Source organism: Nothobranchius furzeri, chromosome 8 (assembly GCF_043380555.1).
Source record: "Nothobranchius furzeri strain GRZ-AD chromosome 8, NfurGRZ-RIMD1, whole genome shotgun sequence".
NCBI classification, from domain to species: Eukaryota; Metazoa; Chordata; class Actinopteri; order Cyprinodontiformes; family Nothobranchiidae; genus Nothobranchius; species Nothobranchius furzeri.
In genome coordinates this window covers 54271063-54288101 of record NC_091748.1, presented here as the reverse complement: position 1 = coordinate 54288101, position 17039 = coordinate 54271063, and the positions used below count along the sequence as shown (strand labels likewise).

General features: G+C 41.7%; 1 protein-coding gene across 2 annotated transcripts in view; it reads right to left on the bottom strand.

Moving 5' to 3' along the window:
* rxrgb (retinoid X receptor, gamma b) overlaps nt 1-17039 on the bottom strand; it is a 37574-nt gene that overhangs the window by 5609 nt on the left and 14926 nt on the right. For both annotated transcript variants that reach the window (XM_015971436.3, XM_054730094.2), the window contains exons 2-4: nt 5574-5809; nt 976-1120; nt 425-604 (exon numbers count right to left, since the gene is read on the bottom strand). In XM_015971436.3, coding sequence (XP_015826922.1) covers nt 425-604; nt 976-1120; nt 5574-5809 — 561 coding nt within the window. The remainder of the gene's footprint in view (nt 1-424; nt 605-975; nt 1121-5573; nt 5810-17039) is intronic.

Sequence of the window (17039 nt, the reverse complement as noted above, 5' to 3'; positions counted from 1 at the left end):
GTTCCCAACACTGGTTATCCAATCAGAGGCCAGATGTCAGAATATTAGGGAATAAGACTCCTAATCCTGCCATCAGAAGCTACTTTTCCCCTGGCTGAATTCTTTGTGCTGAAACAGGCGCACCAGAGCTTTTTTTTTGTTATTTTTTAGCTATTTATTCCTACTAGAGACCACTGCAAATCTATTAAAAATACGAGTGAAGGACCTCTTTAAAGTTTTCTTGGACCCAATTAATATCTTGTCAATTTAAAACATTTGTACGTGCCTGTGCAAATTTTTCCATGCAACAAAATAAGCATGTAAGCAATATTAAAACTTAACAAGAATATGTTCAGATTAAAAGACAAAAATTCCACACTAAACTCCTAAATATGTACTATAACTAAACAAATCTCACATTTCTATATTTGACACACACACTGACCTTCCCTCTTCATACCCATGGCCAGGCACTTCTGATAGCGACAGTACTGGCAGCGGTTCCTCTGGCGCTTGTCTATCAGGCACTCTTTGTTGTCTCGACACGTGTAGGTGAGATCTTTACGGACGGTTCGCTTGAAGAAGCCTTTGCAGCCTTCACAGCTGTACACACCATAGTGCTTTCCTGTAAGTAAACAAGTCCGCCACATCAGCCCTGATTTGCAGAATTAAACTTAAAACGTGGCTTTTAAATCTTCCCTAGCCCTCTCAGGCTCAAAGTAAGTTTTGATAAAAGGACGAACAACTAAGTCCTTCAGGGGTACTTCTGAGTTACAAAATGCTCATGAAATCCATACGTGGAGTAACCAGGTAGGTAGGTTTTAACGTTACAAATCTGCAATGGCTGCCTCCAGAGAGTTAAAGGCACGTTTTGGAATTGATTGAAAATATTTGGCTACAGTGGGGGAAAAAAACAGTAGCTGCCAGCATAAATGGTTCATGAAGGTGTGTGGGGTGTGAATGTGCTCATCCTTCACCTCCAGTCTCACGCATTACCTGAGGAGCGATCGCCACATATAGCACATATGTGTTTGGACATCCCCCCCGGGCTCGTACATTGGTAGTTGATGTTTCCTAGAGACTGCAGGCCCGGCGGAGGCTTGATGTCCTCTGAACTGCTCACGCTGTTCATAGAGTTCATCTGAGGATGACAGGAAGACAGAAAGGAGAACAAACAGTTGAAGCTGAGGTTGCCGGTGCTGAGCAGAACAGATGAGGAAGTAAAAGGGAAATGAAAACTATTCAGCAGTCTCATGACATTCATTCCCTTCCCTCCCCCTGCTTTCTTTTTCTTTGCGTCTTCTGCTTGGTCACATTATTTTCCTCTTTTTTCTTCCCACCCACACACTTTGTTGTGAAAATGTCTTAGTGGGCGATCACATGTTTCATGAGTGGGAGGAGCTTAGATCTGTGAGTCTTGTCATGCATTTTTTTCTTTGTATATTAGCTGATGGCTGAGGCGTGGAAGAGGAAATACACATGGGCAGTTCTCGAACCTAACAGCAGGGGGCGCTATAATAGAAGCGTATCTAATTCTAAAGAAGATGCACACAAATACGCTATTATATCCGGGATTTTCCAAAGAAACAAGGTAAATATTTGCCCAAAGTATAGCTTTTCAGACATCTATAATTCAATTTTGAGTAATAGTTCCAATTTCACACAATCCTAACTGGAGTTTAAATCCTCCTGAACACAACAAAACACCTGAGTTTCATCATAAAGGCGTAAATTTGAATTAAAACGCTTCGATGATGTAGTCAAGACTAAAAGCAAGTCAGATTTCCTTTGATGTCTGCATATTTCTACTCTCTTATCAACCTCTTGCCCTTTGACCATGTGTCACTGATGAGAAGCAAGTAGAAATGCATTTGTTTGTTTATGTGCAAACATCTGGAAAACAACTGTAGAGGAGGGTGACCTGCACCTACCCTTGTGACCCATCTATCTGATGCAGCATGACATATAGGACATCCTTCCTCCAGTCGCCATCAGCTTTTCCTATCACTTATTTACAGCGTGCTCTCTGAAATACAACCTGCAAAAGGCAGACTGAAACTGGACGTTTTAAGAGATTTTCTTTTTACTTTTTTCAATCTAGTTCTATTCAGTTTTCTCTGAAGCAAACTGGTCTTCTCCCAGTGTGGATGGCCTGAAGGCAGACAGTTAAACGAAACAGCAGCTTCTGTGTATTTGCTCATCGCTGAGTCAGTGGTGAGCATGCAAGCCCTTTGCAGCATGCAACCCTGTCATCACAAATAATTTATGTTGCATGGACTGAAAAGTGACTTTTGCCAAGTTGTTGTTCAGACTGAATGATGTTTAAGAAAAACAAACAAACAAAAAGAGCTACTAACACTTTCTATGAAAAATTGATGCATCATTCATTCTTCATGGAATAAAGCACGGACAGCTTCATATAGACTCTGTTTGGGTCTCTCCTGGGTCCCAATACACTAACCCCAAACATAAAAATGATTTTGAGAGCTTAAAAAAAGAATTCATGTTCAATATATTTAATTTTAATCACATAATGAAGTAGTGAAGAAACCACTGATGACATTAATGCAACACAGCTGGAAAAATTAATCATTTAACTAGGAGTCAGGGCCTTGAGATGATTAATGAGTTCTTTAAGATAATCATTGACTCAAACTATTGATGTAATTACCCATTATCTGCAAATGCAAATAAACACTGAAACTCCCATAACCCAAACGCGTAGATGTAATGAGTTCCAACATAAGAGCCACGTTTAGAAATCAAGTTATGTAGAAAAATAAATGCATATTTCCTCCTAAGTAAATTAAACACAATTTGTTTGTTGCAAACCCACTTGCAGGAACTTTTGCATGTTGCAACCGCCATTTAATTAAAGACCAAGTTCACCCATTTTTTGACTACATGTGCTGTGGTTTCTAGTAGAAATGAATGCCTTGTGAGTCAATCTCTGTGGGAAAAAGGCTCTGGTGCTTCTGTATCAGGAAGTAAAAGTTAGCCAAAGAAGTTGGGTGCAGAACGCGGCAGGACTTGAAATCTTATTTCCTGATAACATTACGCCTCTGGTTGGCTAACAGCAATGCAACTCTACTGACTTTGTTTGCTCGGCAACATTGATGTTTTAGCTCCACAAAAAAAAAACTTTCATTTTCCTGTTTAAGGCTGAAAGCCACGCCTCTGATTCATGAACACATTGTTTACAAATGTTATGCTCATTTTATGTTGTGTTTTCGTATGTTTACATTTTAAAAACTTTCTTGTCCATGAGAAAGGTCACCAACTCTGTATCAACCGAGGTACATCCTCAAACGCTTGAGCACGCTCTGTGATTAATGTCTGTACGTAAGCGGTGGTCTAACACTATTGGTTGGTGCTGACTGGTGCTCAGTTCGTATTCTATTTAGCTATATGGGACAGGGGTGGGCTTAGCAGAAAAAATGATGCATTTCCTACATTATATCACATGATAAGACAATCGCTTTTATGGATTTCTGAAAAATCACACATAATTCCTGTAAGGGGAAAACTCCAGAAAGCAGCTTTAAAGTAAACAGCGATTTCTCTGTGAATTTGCTCGTTAACAGAAATTCTAATTTCTCTCAAAAAACGTATTGAATAGCTGATGCTAATGTACCAAACATGCTGCTGTTGTGTCCTTGGGCAAGACACTTAACCCACCTTGCCTGCTGGAGGTGGTTGGAGGGACCGGTGGCGCCAGTGCTCGGCAGCCTTGCCTCTGTCAGTGCGCCCCAGGGCAGCTGTGGCTACAATGTAGCTCATCTTCACCATTGTGTGAATGTGTGTGTGTAGGGATGCAACGATGCCACTTTTTTTCCAAACCGATACGATACCGATACTTGGATCTGAGTACTCGCCGATACCGATTACCGATGCCGATACTTCTACCACACAAAAAATGAAATGATTTGGAATACAGATTTTATTTTCTTCTCTGCTTTCAACAGGAAAAGACTGTGAGGTAGATAAAAAGTAAAATATATGAATGGAAATCATCACAAAACTAAAATACTAGGTGAACAGAAATGACAAGTTACAGTGAAGCCATTTTCAAGCAACTGCATTGGTATCAGTTAACTTTTACCGATACCGATACTGATATTGGTATTGGTATCGGCGCCGAAACCGATACCAGTATTGTATCGGTGCATCCCTATGTGTGTGTGAATGGATGAATGTCTGTGTTGTAAAGTGCCTGTTAAGTTGAGATAAAGCTCTTAGAAACCTAAAAGGCATGTCAGAAATTTCAAATTTGGATCATTTTAGCCAATTTCAACAGTATGCTGGTTATAATTTTTACACAGTAGGACAAATGTCCTCACATTTTTAATTCAGAAAACATACATTAAGATTTTCATTCCACCTACTTAAAAACAAAATAAATATTGGCAAAGGACATCCGATTTCCACCACACTCAAGATGCAACATGATAATGATAAATGACCCACACTTGTATAGCGCCTTTCAGAGTCAGAGGACTCCAAAGAGCTTTACACTACAGTGTATCATTCATCCATTCACAAACACATTCACACGCTGATGGTGATAAGCTACACTGTAGCCACAGCTGCCCTGGGGCACACTGACAGAGGCAAGGCTGCTGGGCACAGGTGCCACCATTCCTTCCAACCACCGCCAGCAGGCAGGGTGTGTTAAGTGTCTTGCCCAAGGACACAACAGCAGCATTATCTGCCAGGAGCCAGGATCAATCCCAGAACCCCGCGATGCTGGACAAGCCACTCTACCTTCAGAGCTACTGCTGCCCTGACGCAGCCCATGACACAGCGGCACAACCAGTCAGTGTGTGAAAAGACTGTAACCCCACACAATAACATCAGGCCCAATCCACCCCTATAGGCTAGATCTGTACAATGATTGTAAAAAAAAAAAAAAAAACATATAAATGACTTGTGTGGCCTGCAGCGCTGGCCCAAATTCAACCTTTCAAACACTGCTAGCATGTGAACCTCTGTGTATTTGCAGCTGATTATCAAAGACCTGACCCCTGTTTGGGTTTGGCAATTGACCACTTAAAGGAAGCATCTCTAGTATTTTTATCCTTCTAGTGGTCAGCTGTGTGCCATTTTACATCCAAAGGAGGAGGAAAAGTGAGAATCCAGGAAAAGCTGGGACCCCCCCCCCCCCCCCCCCCCCGTCTTTCTGTTATCCATTAAAAGTCTTATAGTGAGCTCCGAGTCCCCTTGCATGACAAAGTAACGCAGGATTTAGAGATGACCTTTAGGACAAGAAGTTTAAAGGTCAGTAGTAGGGTAGGGGGTGAAGGGAAGGCCTAGGTATGCCAGCTATTCACAGAGGAAATGCCTAACTCTCAATCTCCCATCTGAGAGTTCAAGTAGCTGGTTTAGGTTACATCCAAAACATCTACTTTTCAAACTTTTATTTTACAGCTTTTGAAATAAAGATTTGCCATGCAGACCTTTGAACAGGCATGGCAAAGAAAAGCATAGAAACCAAAAGGCTTTATCAGAACATTCTGATCATAAATAACAGACAATTATAATCCTAAACAGCTTATTGTTTTGAACCAATCAGCTTACGACCATCAAACACCCACCTGTGGACTGTTAAGTGGTCCAAAGTTCATGTTGGGAGTAGACTGCAGAGGTACAGAGGGTGATCCCAGAGATGAGGTGATGACGGGATACGGTGACGCTAGGCCGTTCATCGGCGAGCCAAGGGTGGACATGGGGGACGGTAAGGGCCTGGAAGTGCTGATGACTGAGGGGTGGCCCACCATGCTGCCCATAGAGGAATGATGAGTGTGGCCTGCACTCATTGGCCCTGCTGAATCTGTAGAGAAAGAAAAAGATTTTCAGATACTGGCATAAAACACATACTGGTGATTTTGTGTTATGGTGTGAATAAAACAATGGCATGCCAATTTGTTAGAAATCCATTCAAACTAAAATATTTTAAGACATTAAGATATCTGATTTGAAATAAATATATTGGTTAGCAACAACTTGATTTTCCTTTTAAAGGAGTAGTTTACTTGTTTAATCAATATATTTGCAGGAGTCACTGGTAGGAATGAACAGCCCTTTTTAGAAGACACACCATGCCGGCAAATCAGCGTAATTCTGCCGCCAAGGCGTGTCTTATGAATGCACCGTGGCGGCATGGCGTTGCGTGAATTTTGTGGCATTTGTGCCGCCACGCTTTGTGTTTATATTATCAAGTGGATGCATATTAAGCCACTGGAGCAACAGAGGGAGATGTCATGATCACGTGGGGAGATACTGACGAGCTTCAGAAGGAAACTATATTGACAGTGAAAGTAAACACGGGCTGCAAGTTTCAGAATCAGCTGAGATTATAAACTGGAGCAATGTAGCGCTCCAGGAGCTTCTCTCTGTTGGAGCTGGAGCTCAGATCACCGGAGACTACACAGGGACTGTGCAGGACAGACACCTTTAGGTGATGTTAAAAACACTTAACGATCGCATCTTCAGTCACAATCAAAATCAAGTTATGTCCCAGATAAACAGAAGTCTGTGGCAGCGCAGAGACCACCGCCACACCACCTTTATACCACCATCATGCAATCCTTTGTAAAAAGGACAGGTTTTGGAGTCATATTTCCTGATATTTGGACATCTCACCCCGAATTGGATAACAGTAACACAACTCTACCACTGCAACTTTGATATTTTATCTCCACAAATAACTCAGGCCTGGATGATTTCTGCTGTGAGGTGGTGTTGCTAATGCTAATGGTTAGCTTAAACGAGCCGAGAAGTTCTCTGCAGAATCGTTCAAACAGCAGCCTTCCCCGTCACGAGTCAACATCAGTGAGTCCGTGAATGTTAAGCGACAGCGTGATGTAAATCTGTGACGATTTTAAAATCCTAGAGGTTCACCGTCAATTTTCTATCAGAAGTTAATAATGCAGGAGGTAGGTGTAGGAGACTATTTTCATGTTCAGCCTGCATGAAAAATTCAGAGTGACTGATTATAATAATAATAAAAAAACAATATAAAAGATGGGTTTTTTGTCACCCAAACCTTTAAATCAAACATATCAACCCCAACTGATTCAGAGTTGTGTTTGTGATTTTTAAAATATTTTTCTGACAGGCTGACGTATAGTTTCACAGTTTTAACCCTCCCACTGTCTTTATGGGTGACCCTGCGAGGAAAGTTGGCCATTGAGCAGGATTGATGGTCTATCACTTGAGGTCCACGTGGCAGGAGTCAACTCACTGGTGAGTTACGTCATAGTTTTGAAATGTTTCGCTATTTTAAATAGACACTGGTTGAGCACTAGGACCAAGTGGGAAACCACAGCATGTTACATATTTTTGTATACTTACTGTAAAGATCCCCCTTCCCCCGGTCCTCATGCCAGTTGTAACACCCCCCCCCCCCCCCCCCCCCCCCGAAAAGTCAAAACTAAGTCAATGCCAATGATCAATAAACTCACACACCTACTCAGATGCCAAATGACCAGATGCTGACTGTAGCTCACTGGACAACTTTTGGTGTCATTTAACAAATTTAAACCCAACACAGTCATGCTTACAAATAACTAATCCAATAAGTTGCATCACAAGGGTCACTAAATTAATTGCAAGTAAATAGAAATGATCAAACCGGTACCTGAGGTTATTGTGAACGACATGTGTTTTGGTGCTGTCAGTGCTCTGTGAGAGTGGGTAAACAGCATGAAGACCACCTGACTTCATCACAGGGCACAGACTCAGCTTTGCGTCCAATGATCTAAACTGACAGGCTGGCATTTTCATAGATGACCTACTTAGAAAAGCCATCAGTCAGCTGGCTAACAGGGCATGGAGTGTAATTTCATGCCTGTGTTGTATCTGTGAGCCATACAAATTGTGGCAAATAGCATCATACCCATACAGTGTGCACATGCTAGAGCAAACAACACGGTTAATGTGGATGCCAGAGGCTAAGCTGTTAACTCAAAGAAATTAATAAAATTGTCTTCTTGAGCAAAATGTTGCTGATGAACAATGGCATGCCCATCCTATGTAGGGAAACATTAGACAAACACACACACACACACACACACACACACACACACACACACACACACACATACTCATAGTGAGTCAACGGTATATGTCACATTTCTGTGACCAGCAAGTATGTGCTAGCATGTTTGCGTGTAAAGATGTTCAGCAGCATGGAAACACAATAAAAACGGCTGGTTGGGTTTTTATTTCTTGAAATCTGAAATCACCTTTCATTTCTTGTAATTTGCAACACTGTCATCAGAAGGTTACAACACTCAGACCAAATTTCATTAAAATGAATAGTTTAACTAGAGTTTGATCTCACTGCACTGTAACAGAAAATAATCTATCCATCCATGCAACAAGTACTGCTACCTATGCACTGGTACAAACCTGAAAACATGGCTTACCAAAGCTTTTAGATGAACATAGGCTAATACACAGTTCATACACATCTGTGACCCCAAAGGAAACATGTAACCAAAAGTAACAAATTAACACACTATCGCATTAAAAACAACTGTCGAAAGCAACAGAATTCTCAATCCCGGACAAGCCCCCAAATGGTATGGTTCACACAACAAAAACTAATTCAAGGTAAAAAAATACATTTGATGAAAATGATATAAACTTAGAATATTTGACTTAGCAATTCTGTAGACCACAAATAGAGAAAACGTTTGTTTTTTTAAAGACTCTCATTTGAATATTAAGTGTTACAAACTTAAAAGCCAGGTTTGAGGGAGGGTGCTAGTAACGTGTTATGTGTGTCAATCTCTGGAAATCCACTGGGTGACATTTAAACAACCTTCGTCCAAAACATTTGGTCTTTTGAGGATGGAGATGGAGTTCAGCTGAAATCTGGTGACTATTAAATAAAGGATTTACAAAAGTCTTATTAACAAACATTTAGTATTATTTTGTGCTCAACAGAGCATTACAATCTCAAACAAAAACTACTCCCGTTGATTAACAAATACTTCATTTAGATATGCTGAGCAGTCAGGATAGCTTTGTAAAGATTTGTTGTGCCTTGACTTTTTAAAATGAACTGTGCCCCCATGCATATTTAACATATATGATGCAGAGCTTCAGTGTCTTTGTAGAGCTAAAGATTTAGCACTACTTAAAACTTTGATTTGTTAAATGTTGGTTAAATATGTTTAGCCAAGCTGACCAGTAACCTCTAACCCAGTCCCTGACCTACTGTTTCTGATGTTCAGCCACTCTTAGGTAATATATTTGTAATTAGGAGAAGGCCTTTGTTATATAAAAATCAGAGCATGTTGTCATGTGTAATGAAGAAAAAAAAGCTGGCACATAGATTAAATGTGCTATTGTTAGCATGCCCCTATGGTTGCTTTTCCTACTCTAAACTGACTTTACTGCTTTCAATTATGAATTGATGCTAGTTCCTCAGGCATTTTCTTGCTGAGTCTGCAGCTGTTTCAGATCCTTACAAAGTTTGTAACTTTCTAAAATTGCAAGTTTCCTACAGTCGGTTTATTTTTCAGTCACTGTCAAAGCAACATGGAACAGCTTGCTAAAATATCTGTGAAAGTTTTGAAACGTTGCCTCCATACTTAACCTCTAGGGCAAATGCTGTCCACACACACACACACACACACACACACACACACACACACACACACACACACACACACACACACACACACATTTTGATATTCCAGGCAAAAAATGTTTTAACGGGAAATAGAAACTCCAAGAAACATCAGATGATTTGTTTTCAAGAAATAGGCGAAAAGTGAGGAATGTTGTTGCGTCGCCTGCTCGCCTGGATGTTAACACTTATTTTAGTAACTCTCTAACACAGCCGGACAATCAATCCCTCTCTGTACATAAGCCAAGCAACAGGTGTTGTGCAACTTCCTGTTTAGCACAGAAGCTATAGCCTACACCCCATTTTGGTTTTTCCTTGCACACTTTCTTTAACTTTCAATTAATCGTGTTTTGCAGAGAAAACGCATCATGGACTCTGCCCTGCAGCACAAACTAGATGGAACTGAGATTTTGCAACAAATTCTAATTTAAAATTATTTCACACATCATGCTGTGCTCATTATAGGCCACTGCAGGACAACAAGTTCTATCTGATTTAAATTTAACAATAACAGGAGAGTCCCCAGTGTTTTATTTTTTTCTGTGTGCGTGTTCATCCAGTCAACAAGCTTACGTAACAGATCACTACTGTACAGCATGTACTGTCTGGGTCTGTGCTCCGAGCCCTCTCTTTTTATGACAAACTCCCTTTGGGGTTCAAAATGGTCTGTTCTTGTGAAGACAGGGTAACAAAGAAATTAGATTATAGAGAGAGTTAAGAAAGGAAGGAAAGTTGGAGGTTAAAGCAAATAGTTTGAACATTGTAAAAACAAAGCAACAGGACATTTAAATGTCTTAAACAAGGTCATAGACATAAAAAATACAAAAATGTATGTTTGTTGTGACAAAATTATTAGATTTCAGTTCACTTTCGTGAAATATTTGTCTTTTTTATATTCATGAGAAGAGTTGATTTGAAACTAAAAAAATAAGTTGTCTGTGTCTTCAAATTTAACAGTTTCACAACAAAATTGCAGAGCAAAGAAATATGTGAAACTGCATAAGATGGTTTGCCAGCTTTACATAGTTTCTTTATTGGAATAACTATACTGCTATTTTGTCAGAAAACAACATAAAGAGTGCACTTGTAGAAACTGAACACTGAAACGTTCATTCAACACTCATCAGTAAGCGTTTGATGCATGGACTTTTCTCTTTTGGTGCTAGCACTGATAAATATAATCGTAGGTGCCAAAATCTAAGCTAGTATCGGGGGAAGTGAAGCACATGGATGGCCAGCTGATGGGATGCCTGAAAGGGAATGACCGGCGAGGTGAGCATGCTTTGTGATGTGGAATATCTGTTTACGTGTGTGTGTGTGTGTGTGTGAGTGAGAGAGAGAGAGAGAGAGAGAGAGAGAGAGAGAGAGAGAGAGAGAGTAGGGCCAACAATTGAGGAAGCAAAAGCTGTCCACCGCAGCTCAAGGAGGACCATCTTTGAATAACCTGCACCACCCAGCTGTATCGTAACCATTCTATGTAAATCAGTGTCATGCAAACAAACAGCCTCCATCGTTTGAGTAGACAAGGGCACACTCTAAAGCCCCATTCCCATCTGTACCGGGTCGGCCCGGGCCGGGTAGCGTAGGTTGTTTACATATCTGGGTGGCCTGGTATTTTTCCGGGCCAACCAAGGCTCATTCTCAGCCCTCTTCTCGAGGGGGTCTGCTTCAGGCCGACCAGGGCCAACACACCCACTACTGACAGCAAATTCACACCTTCCATTAGAGCAAGCCTCTGATTGGTGGGTAGAATCAGCCCACATGGGCTTAAGACAAGGATGTGTGGACTCAACCGGGCCAGGCTGGGGCCGACTGGGGCTACCCGGCCCGGGCCGACCCGGTACAGATGGGAATGGCCCATATAGAGCACTCTGTGGGCCAGAAGATTTAACCTGAATTTCAAAAATGTGACACCAAAATAAATAGAGTCCAGTGGCAGCCAAGCTTTGTTTTTGTTTTATTTTGTACTTAGGCCTTATTAAATAATAATCATAATTCCTGCCTCCACAAACTAGTAAATAATCAGAATCTGCCACGTTTCACAACAGAAACCTATCAGCAAAGCAACACAACATCCTGCGATCAGCAATAGAATGAGCTTCTTTTATCATTAGAGGCAAGATCAAGCCACAACGTTTCCTGTCTCTGTGAATGTACGCACTGCTTCTGGAGCGCGGGCATCTATCTGAGAGCAAACACAAAGAGCGGAGTAGAGAAGGGCACCTTTGACCGCTGGCGTTGCCAATCAAAGGTCGCCTGTTGCCAAACTCCTGAACCAAGTTCAAAGAAGTTCTCTACCTGCAGCAGATCGTTCCCAGAAAACGCTGCACTGGAGGATGAACACGCTACTCACAAAGTCACCAAACAGGGATGATGACAGTTTTTCAGCAGTCATTGTAAAATATCACTGGAGCTTATAGCAAACACAGGCTGATGTTGTTGCCAAACCTCTTAGGACGTTAAGCATAAATTCTTTGTTTTGATATTGTTAATATTTGTTCTTTTGATCAAATTTCATATTAAGTGTTCTTTTAGAGTTTAGGCAACATTAGTCTTTGTTTTATTCCTGTAAATAAATAATCTTTTGGTTTATTATGGACAAAAACTCATAACTTAAAAGGATCACCTCGTGCCATTACCTTGCTGGACTCACTGTGACTAGAGACAGAAATTTGCAAGAACATATCCTAATTCTGATTCAAACTGAAATGTGTACTTACAGCATGATGTCTTACAAAATTTCTTTGGACACAAAATATCTCGATATGGTGGCATTTCTGTTTACTTCATTTTCAGTTTTGCCATACATCACTAGCCTGGCAAGCCAGACTAAATAATACATTTATTATTGAGTCTGGCCACGCTCCATTGACGGCTCTCGGTTGTGGGGCGGGATCTACCGTTGTCTTTCAAATGATCTCCGCATTCCACTGGACACTGAATGTGACATACTCTTGTTTCACTCTGTTGCATCATCCCACCCACCAGGCATATAGAGTGCCCTGATTGGCCCACAAAGCGGATAAAGCTCTGTGATTTGTTCACTAAGCAGATAGAGCACTATGATTGGCCCACCATTATGGACCAATCACAGCTCTTTATGTGTTTGAAACCCCTCTAGAGAGCTGTGATTGGCTAGCCAGAGTCCTGGTAGGAGCTGCTGAGGTTCCTATAGAGCTCCGGACCCCACGTGACTCTCAGTTAGTGGACGCCATTTTGGCATGCAAAAAAGGTAAACAAACACGGATGTAACCGTGAACATGAACGGGATCCGCTTGGATTTTACTTCGTCTGAGTTTACTTCACACTTTAAAACAGAAGAAATCGTTTTATATAGTCAGAAATTAAATAGACTAAACATCTCCGACCCTTACCGTGCCCCTGGGATACTTTTTAAAAACGCCAGAAGCTGTCGGAGCGACTTCTTACCGGCACAACACCGGACCTGACCGGGGAACCCCTTGGGATTTACCTGGAGGAGCTGGCTCCGGTGGCTGGGGAGAGGGAAGTCACGCTACTGCCCCCGCAACCCGACTCCGGATACGCAGATGAAAATGGATGGATGGACGGACAAATAACAGATTTACACGTAAGTAGTCTCGGTGAGACAGATAATAGCGATCCAAAGTGCTTTTTATGTGTGATCTGACAATTGATCAACCATTGCTTAAAAATTAAATACAGCTTAGCCGGTTAATTGCTGTCATCATAAAACACGTAAACGGCAGCACGCAGAACTCACGAAACAACGTTTTACGTGATGTTTACTTGCTGCTGTGAGTAATAAGACAGAAAAAGCCACGCCAAAATAAGTTTAGGAAGCCCACTAAGAATCACAATAAAAGCATTTAAAATAAATACCTTACACAGTTGAGGAAACGTTGGTTTAAGTACCTGATATGAAGTGGTCGCTGCATAAGTGAAAACCTTTACTCTCGGGATCCCACAGCTTCATTTTAGCCCGGTCACTAGCGCGTTTTATTACAATGATCCAACGTTTGCGGCGCTCCGGATCTTGGGGAATCCTGTAGATGGCTCATTCCTTATGTCGTCAGCATCTGTTCTGCATCCTGGGGCACAACAGGAATCTACCATATTTCCCGTTTGATTGAGTTATCTGACAATAACAAATAGTCCAGCTGCCGGCTTCTGCATGCCAATATGGCGCCGTTTCGATTTGAACTGTTGCATGCCGGGAAACGTGACGTCAACTCCCGGAGCTCTACAGAGCATGCCTAGACCATTCTTTGCAAAGCAAGAATTTGGTCTAGTTCACTAGGCTAACACATCACAGCTACGGCTGAGCAATCTTAAGAAAAGATTGAAATGTGATTTTTTTTTTCTGGCTGAAATTGTGATTTAAATTTGATTCACAATTTTCTTCAAATAAAGCTTAAGCACAATATTTAAAAAGTAAAGAAACCAGTGCTTTAAGTGGGTAGGAATTCAACAGTACACAGTCTCTGTCCCGTAACCGAAAGGTTGCAGGTTCAATCCCGGCTCCCACCAGAGAATGCTGCTGTTGTGTCCTTGGGCAAGACACTTAACCCGCCTTGCCTGCTGATGGTGGTCGGAGGGACCGGTAGTAACAGCCTCGACTCTGTCAGTGCACCGCAGAGCAGCTGTAGCTACATCGTGTCTCATCATCACCAGTGTGTGAATGTGTGTAAGAATTGGGTTGATGACTAATTGTGCTGTGAAGCGCCTTGGGGGGCTGTAGAGTCCTAAGAAGGTGCTATGAAAATACAGGCCGTTCACCTTTTACCATACTGATAGTTTTCCGGCCATTTATCAGTCAAACTCTCTGAACTTACTGAAAAAAATGTGTCAACTCTCAGGTAAACAACAGCCATCTTCATAAGGGGAGCACCGGCAGTTACTCCTTTCCACTTCAGTCCCCGACGGTAACATGCTTACTTTGATTTGCTATAATTATTGGACTGTTCCATCAGAAAAAGTCAAATAGGTTTTAAAAGAAGAAAAGTTGCTCTTTCAAGCACACATAAGGTTTAAAAGGTAGATAACAGTAATAAACACAACAGGTTAAATCAAACATCACAGGTTGCAAACCCTCAAAATACCATTTTTTTTTACTATCTTGTAAATGGATGGAGTGATACACTATGTGGTTATTCAGTGAGACTGATACTACCTCCTGCTGGGGGGATATTTGGGTCAGGGATGAGTTATGTGGACAAATCTGCTCCTGAACAGAAACATAAGATTAACATAACCAAAGGTGAATAACCCTCAGCACGTGCATCCGTTTAATGAAGGCTTGTATTAATAGTGTGTGTTTCTTTGCAAATTGGATCAAACTGGATGTAACAGTGTTTCAGCCGAAAGAGAAGAAAGCAATCAGAAACCACAGCCTGAGGACTTCTTGAGATGGAAGAAGTACCCTCCACTGACAGCCCAGCATCAACGTGCTGGCAGTGGGCCTTCATACACACTCCCTGCACATAAAGGGAAAAAAACGCATAAATCCTCTGTTTAAAATCACCCTTTAACTATTTTTTAAACTAAATGAGGTTGATGTTTGATCAATTGTGTCACTAAATCCTCTTATCCCTGAGTAAGTATCTACAGCTCAGCAGGCCAGCTGTCAAGAAGGTGGGAGGGCAGGGAGGAGGGTTGTGGGCAGGAGAGAAAGATGATTAGATGGATGGATAGATGTCTATCGGGGGGGGGGGGGGGGGGGGGGGGGCACCATCCAGATGACCACCACCACAACACAGCTAAAAAGCTGATGAGAAACTCACATCATCAGTTTGCTCATAGAAAAGCTGCATCAACCCGATCAGCAACTCCTACATTTGTAATCCCTTTAAAAAAACAACAACAAAACTATTTGTCTGACACTAACAAGTAACAGCTGTATTTTTATCTAAACAAATAAATCATACTCCATTGTTCTGTGTGCCGCCATTCCTACGTCACCACTACAAAGGCCTTCCAGAGGGAGACTTTTTACACAGAAGCGGAGCAGATCAATAGGGAGGCTGAGACAGGGATGAGATAAAGTCTGTTTTGCAAGTGATAAAAAGGTTTGGAGCTTAAACAAAAAGAGCTAACACAGAACAGGCTGACCAAGCACCGCTGGAGGGCAAACAAACAGCTGGACGGAATGGCCCAATACAAATCCAGGCACCCATCCGCCCCTGCAGCGCTGCCTGCCCAGGTAACTCCAAAGTGATCATAGAACACACACACACACACACACACACACACACACACACACACACACACACACACACACACACACACACACACACACACACACACACACACACACACACACACACACACACACACACACTCACACAGTGACCCAGTGTGTCTGAGCGGGGTGACCTGACTGCCGGATTTCTGGCTGAAACAGATTTACGTGTGTGTGCGCATGTGTGTGTGTGTTCGTCAGTTCATTAATGAAAATGCATTATCAGCCACCCACACTCATATGAAAAACATTTTTGTGAGATTATTCTGAGTAAAAATTTCATTCAACACTTTGTCATCCATCGTCGCAGCACCTGGTAAACATTATCTAAATATTATGCAGCAGCTGTTCTATTAGTTTCTGTTCTGTGTGCAGTAACTTTGGCGCATGGCAAGCCGATTTCCTTAAAGCGGGAGCCAAGTGCCCTTCAGTCCGAGTTTCAGACTGAAATCTTGAATGTGGCATTTTTTTATTGACCAGTATATACAGCAAGTGATTTCTAGAGGTCGCCATCTTGCTGTTGCTGGGGTGACACGCGTCTACATTCAGTCATTGTAAACTGACCCTCTAGTGACACCATGATGAATAACTGGATTGATTATGTTAAAATGTAGCCTTGAGTAACTGATGAAGGTATATTAAATTATTTCTTACATTAGTTTATTAATTAATCATTTGTTTGAGCGATAAACAAGATTAATAGGGAGATAAGAGGCTGTACCGTTAAACACTGCGCATACAGCTTATGTGTGCACAAGTTAGCAAGCTAACAGTGACATTTTATCAATATGGACACTGGACAGGCTATGTGACACCAAAACCACAACACAAGGTTGTGTTTTGGTTTAGATAGTCAAGAATATTTTATTGAACTGCTGGCATCTGAAGACCAGTAATATGGCACCTACAAGTCTCTGACTGAGGGTCAAAGTTGTGTGAGCTGAGGATGGGTCGGGCAAACTTAACATCGCCATGTTGGTCAGGTTCTTGTGTGACTGCTTGGCAGGCAAAGAGTCGGAGAAGTTTGACAGGCAGGTCCTGGACAGACCACGGTACCTCTCGGTATTTTTCTGCTGTATTTAGATCAGCCGTTGAATGCACACGTCCTGCCTTCCTAGACATGTTTACAAAAGAAACACCTTCCACTTCTTGCAGCTTGTTTTCAAAAGCCCGCTTCATGCACAGCATCTTTGGCTGTCT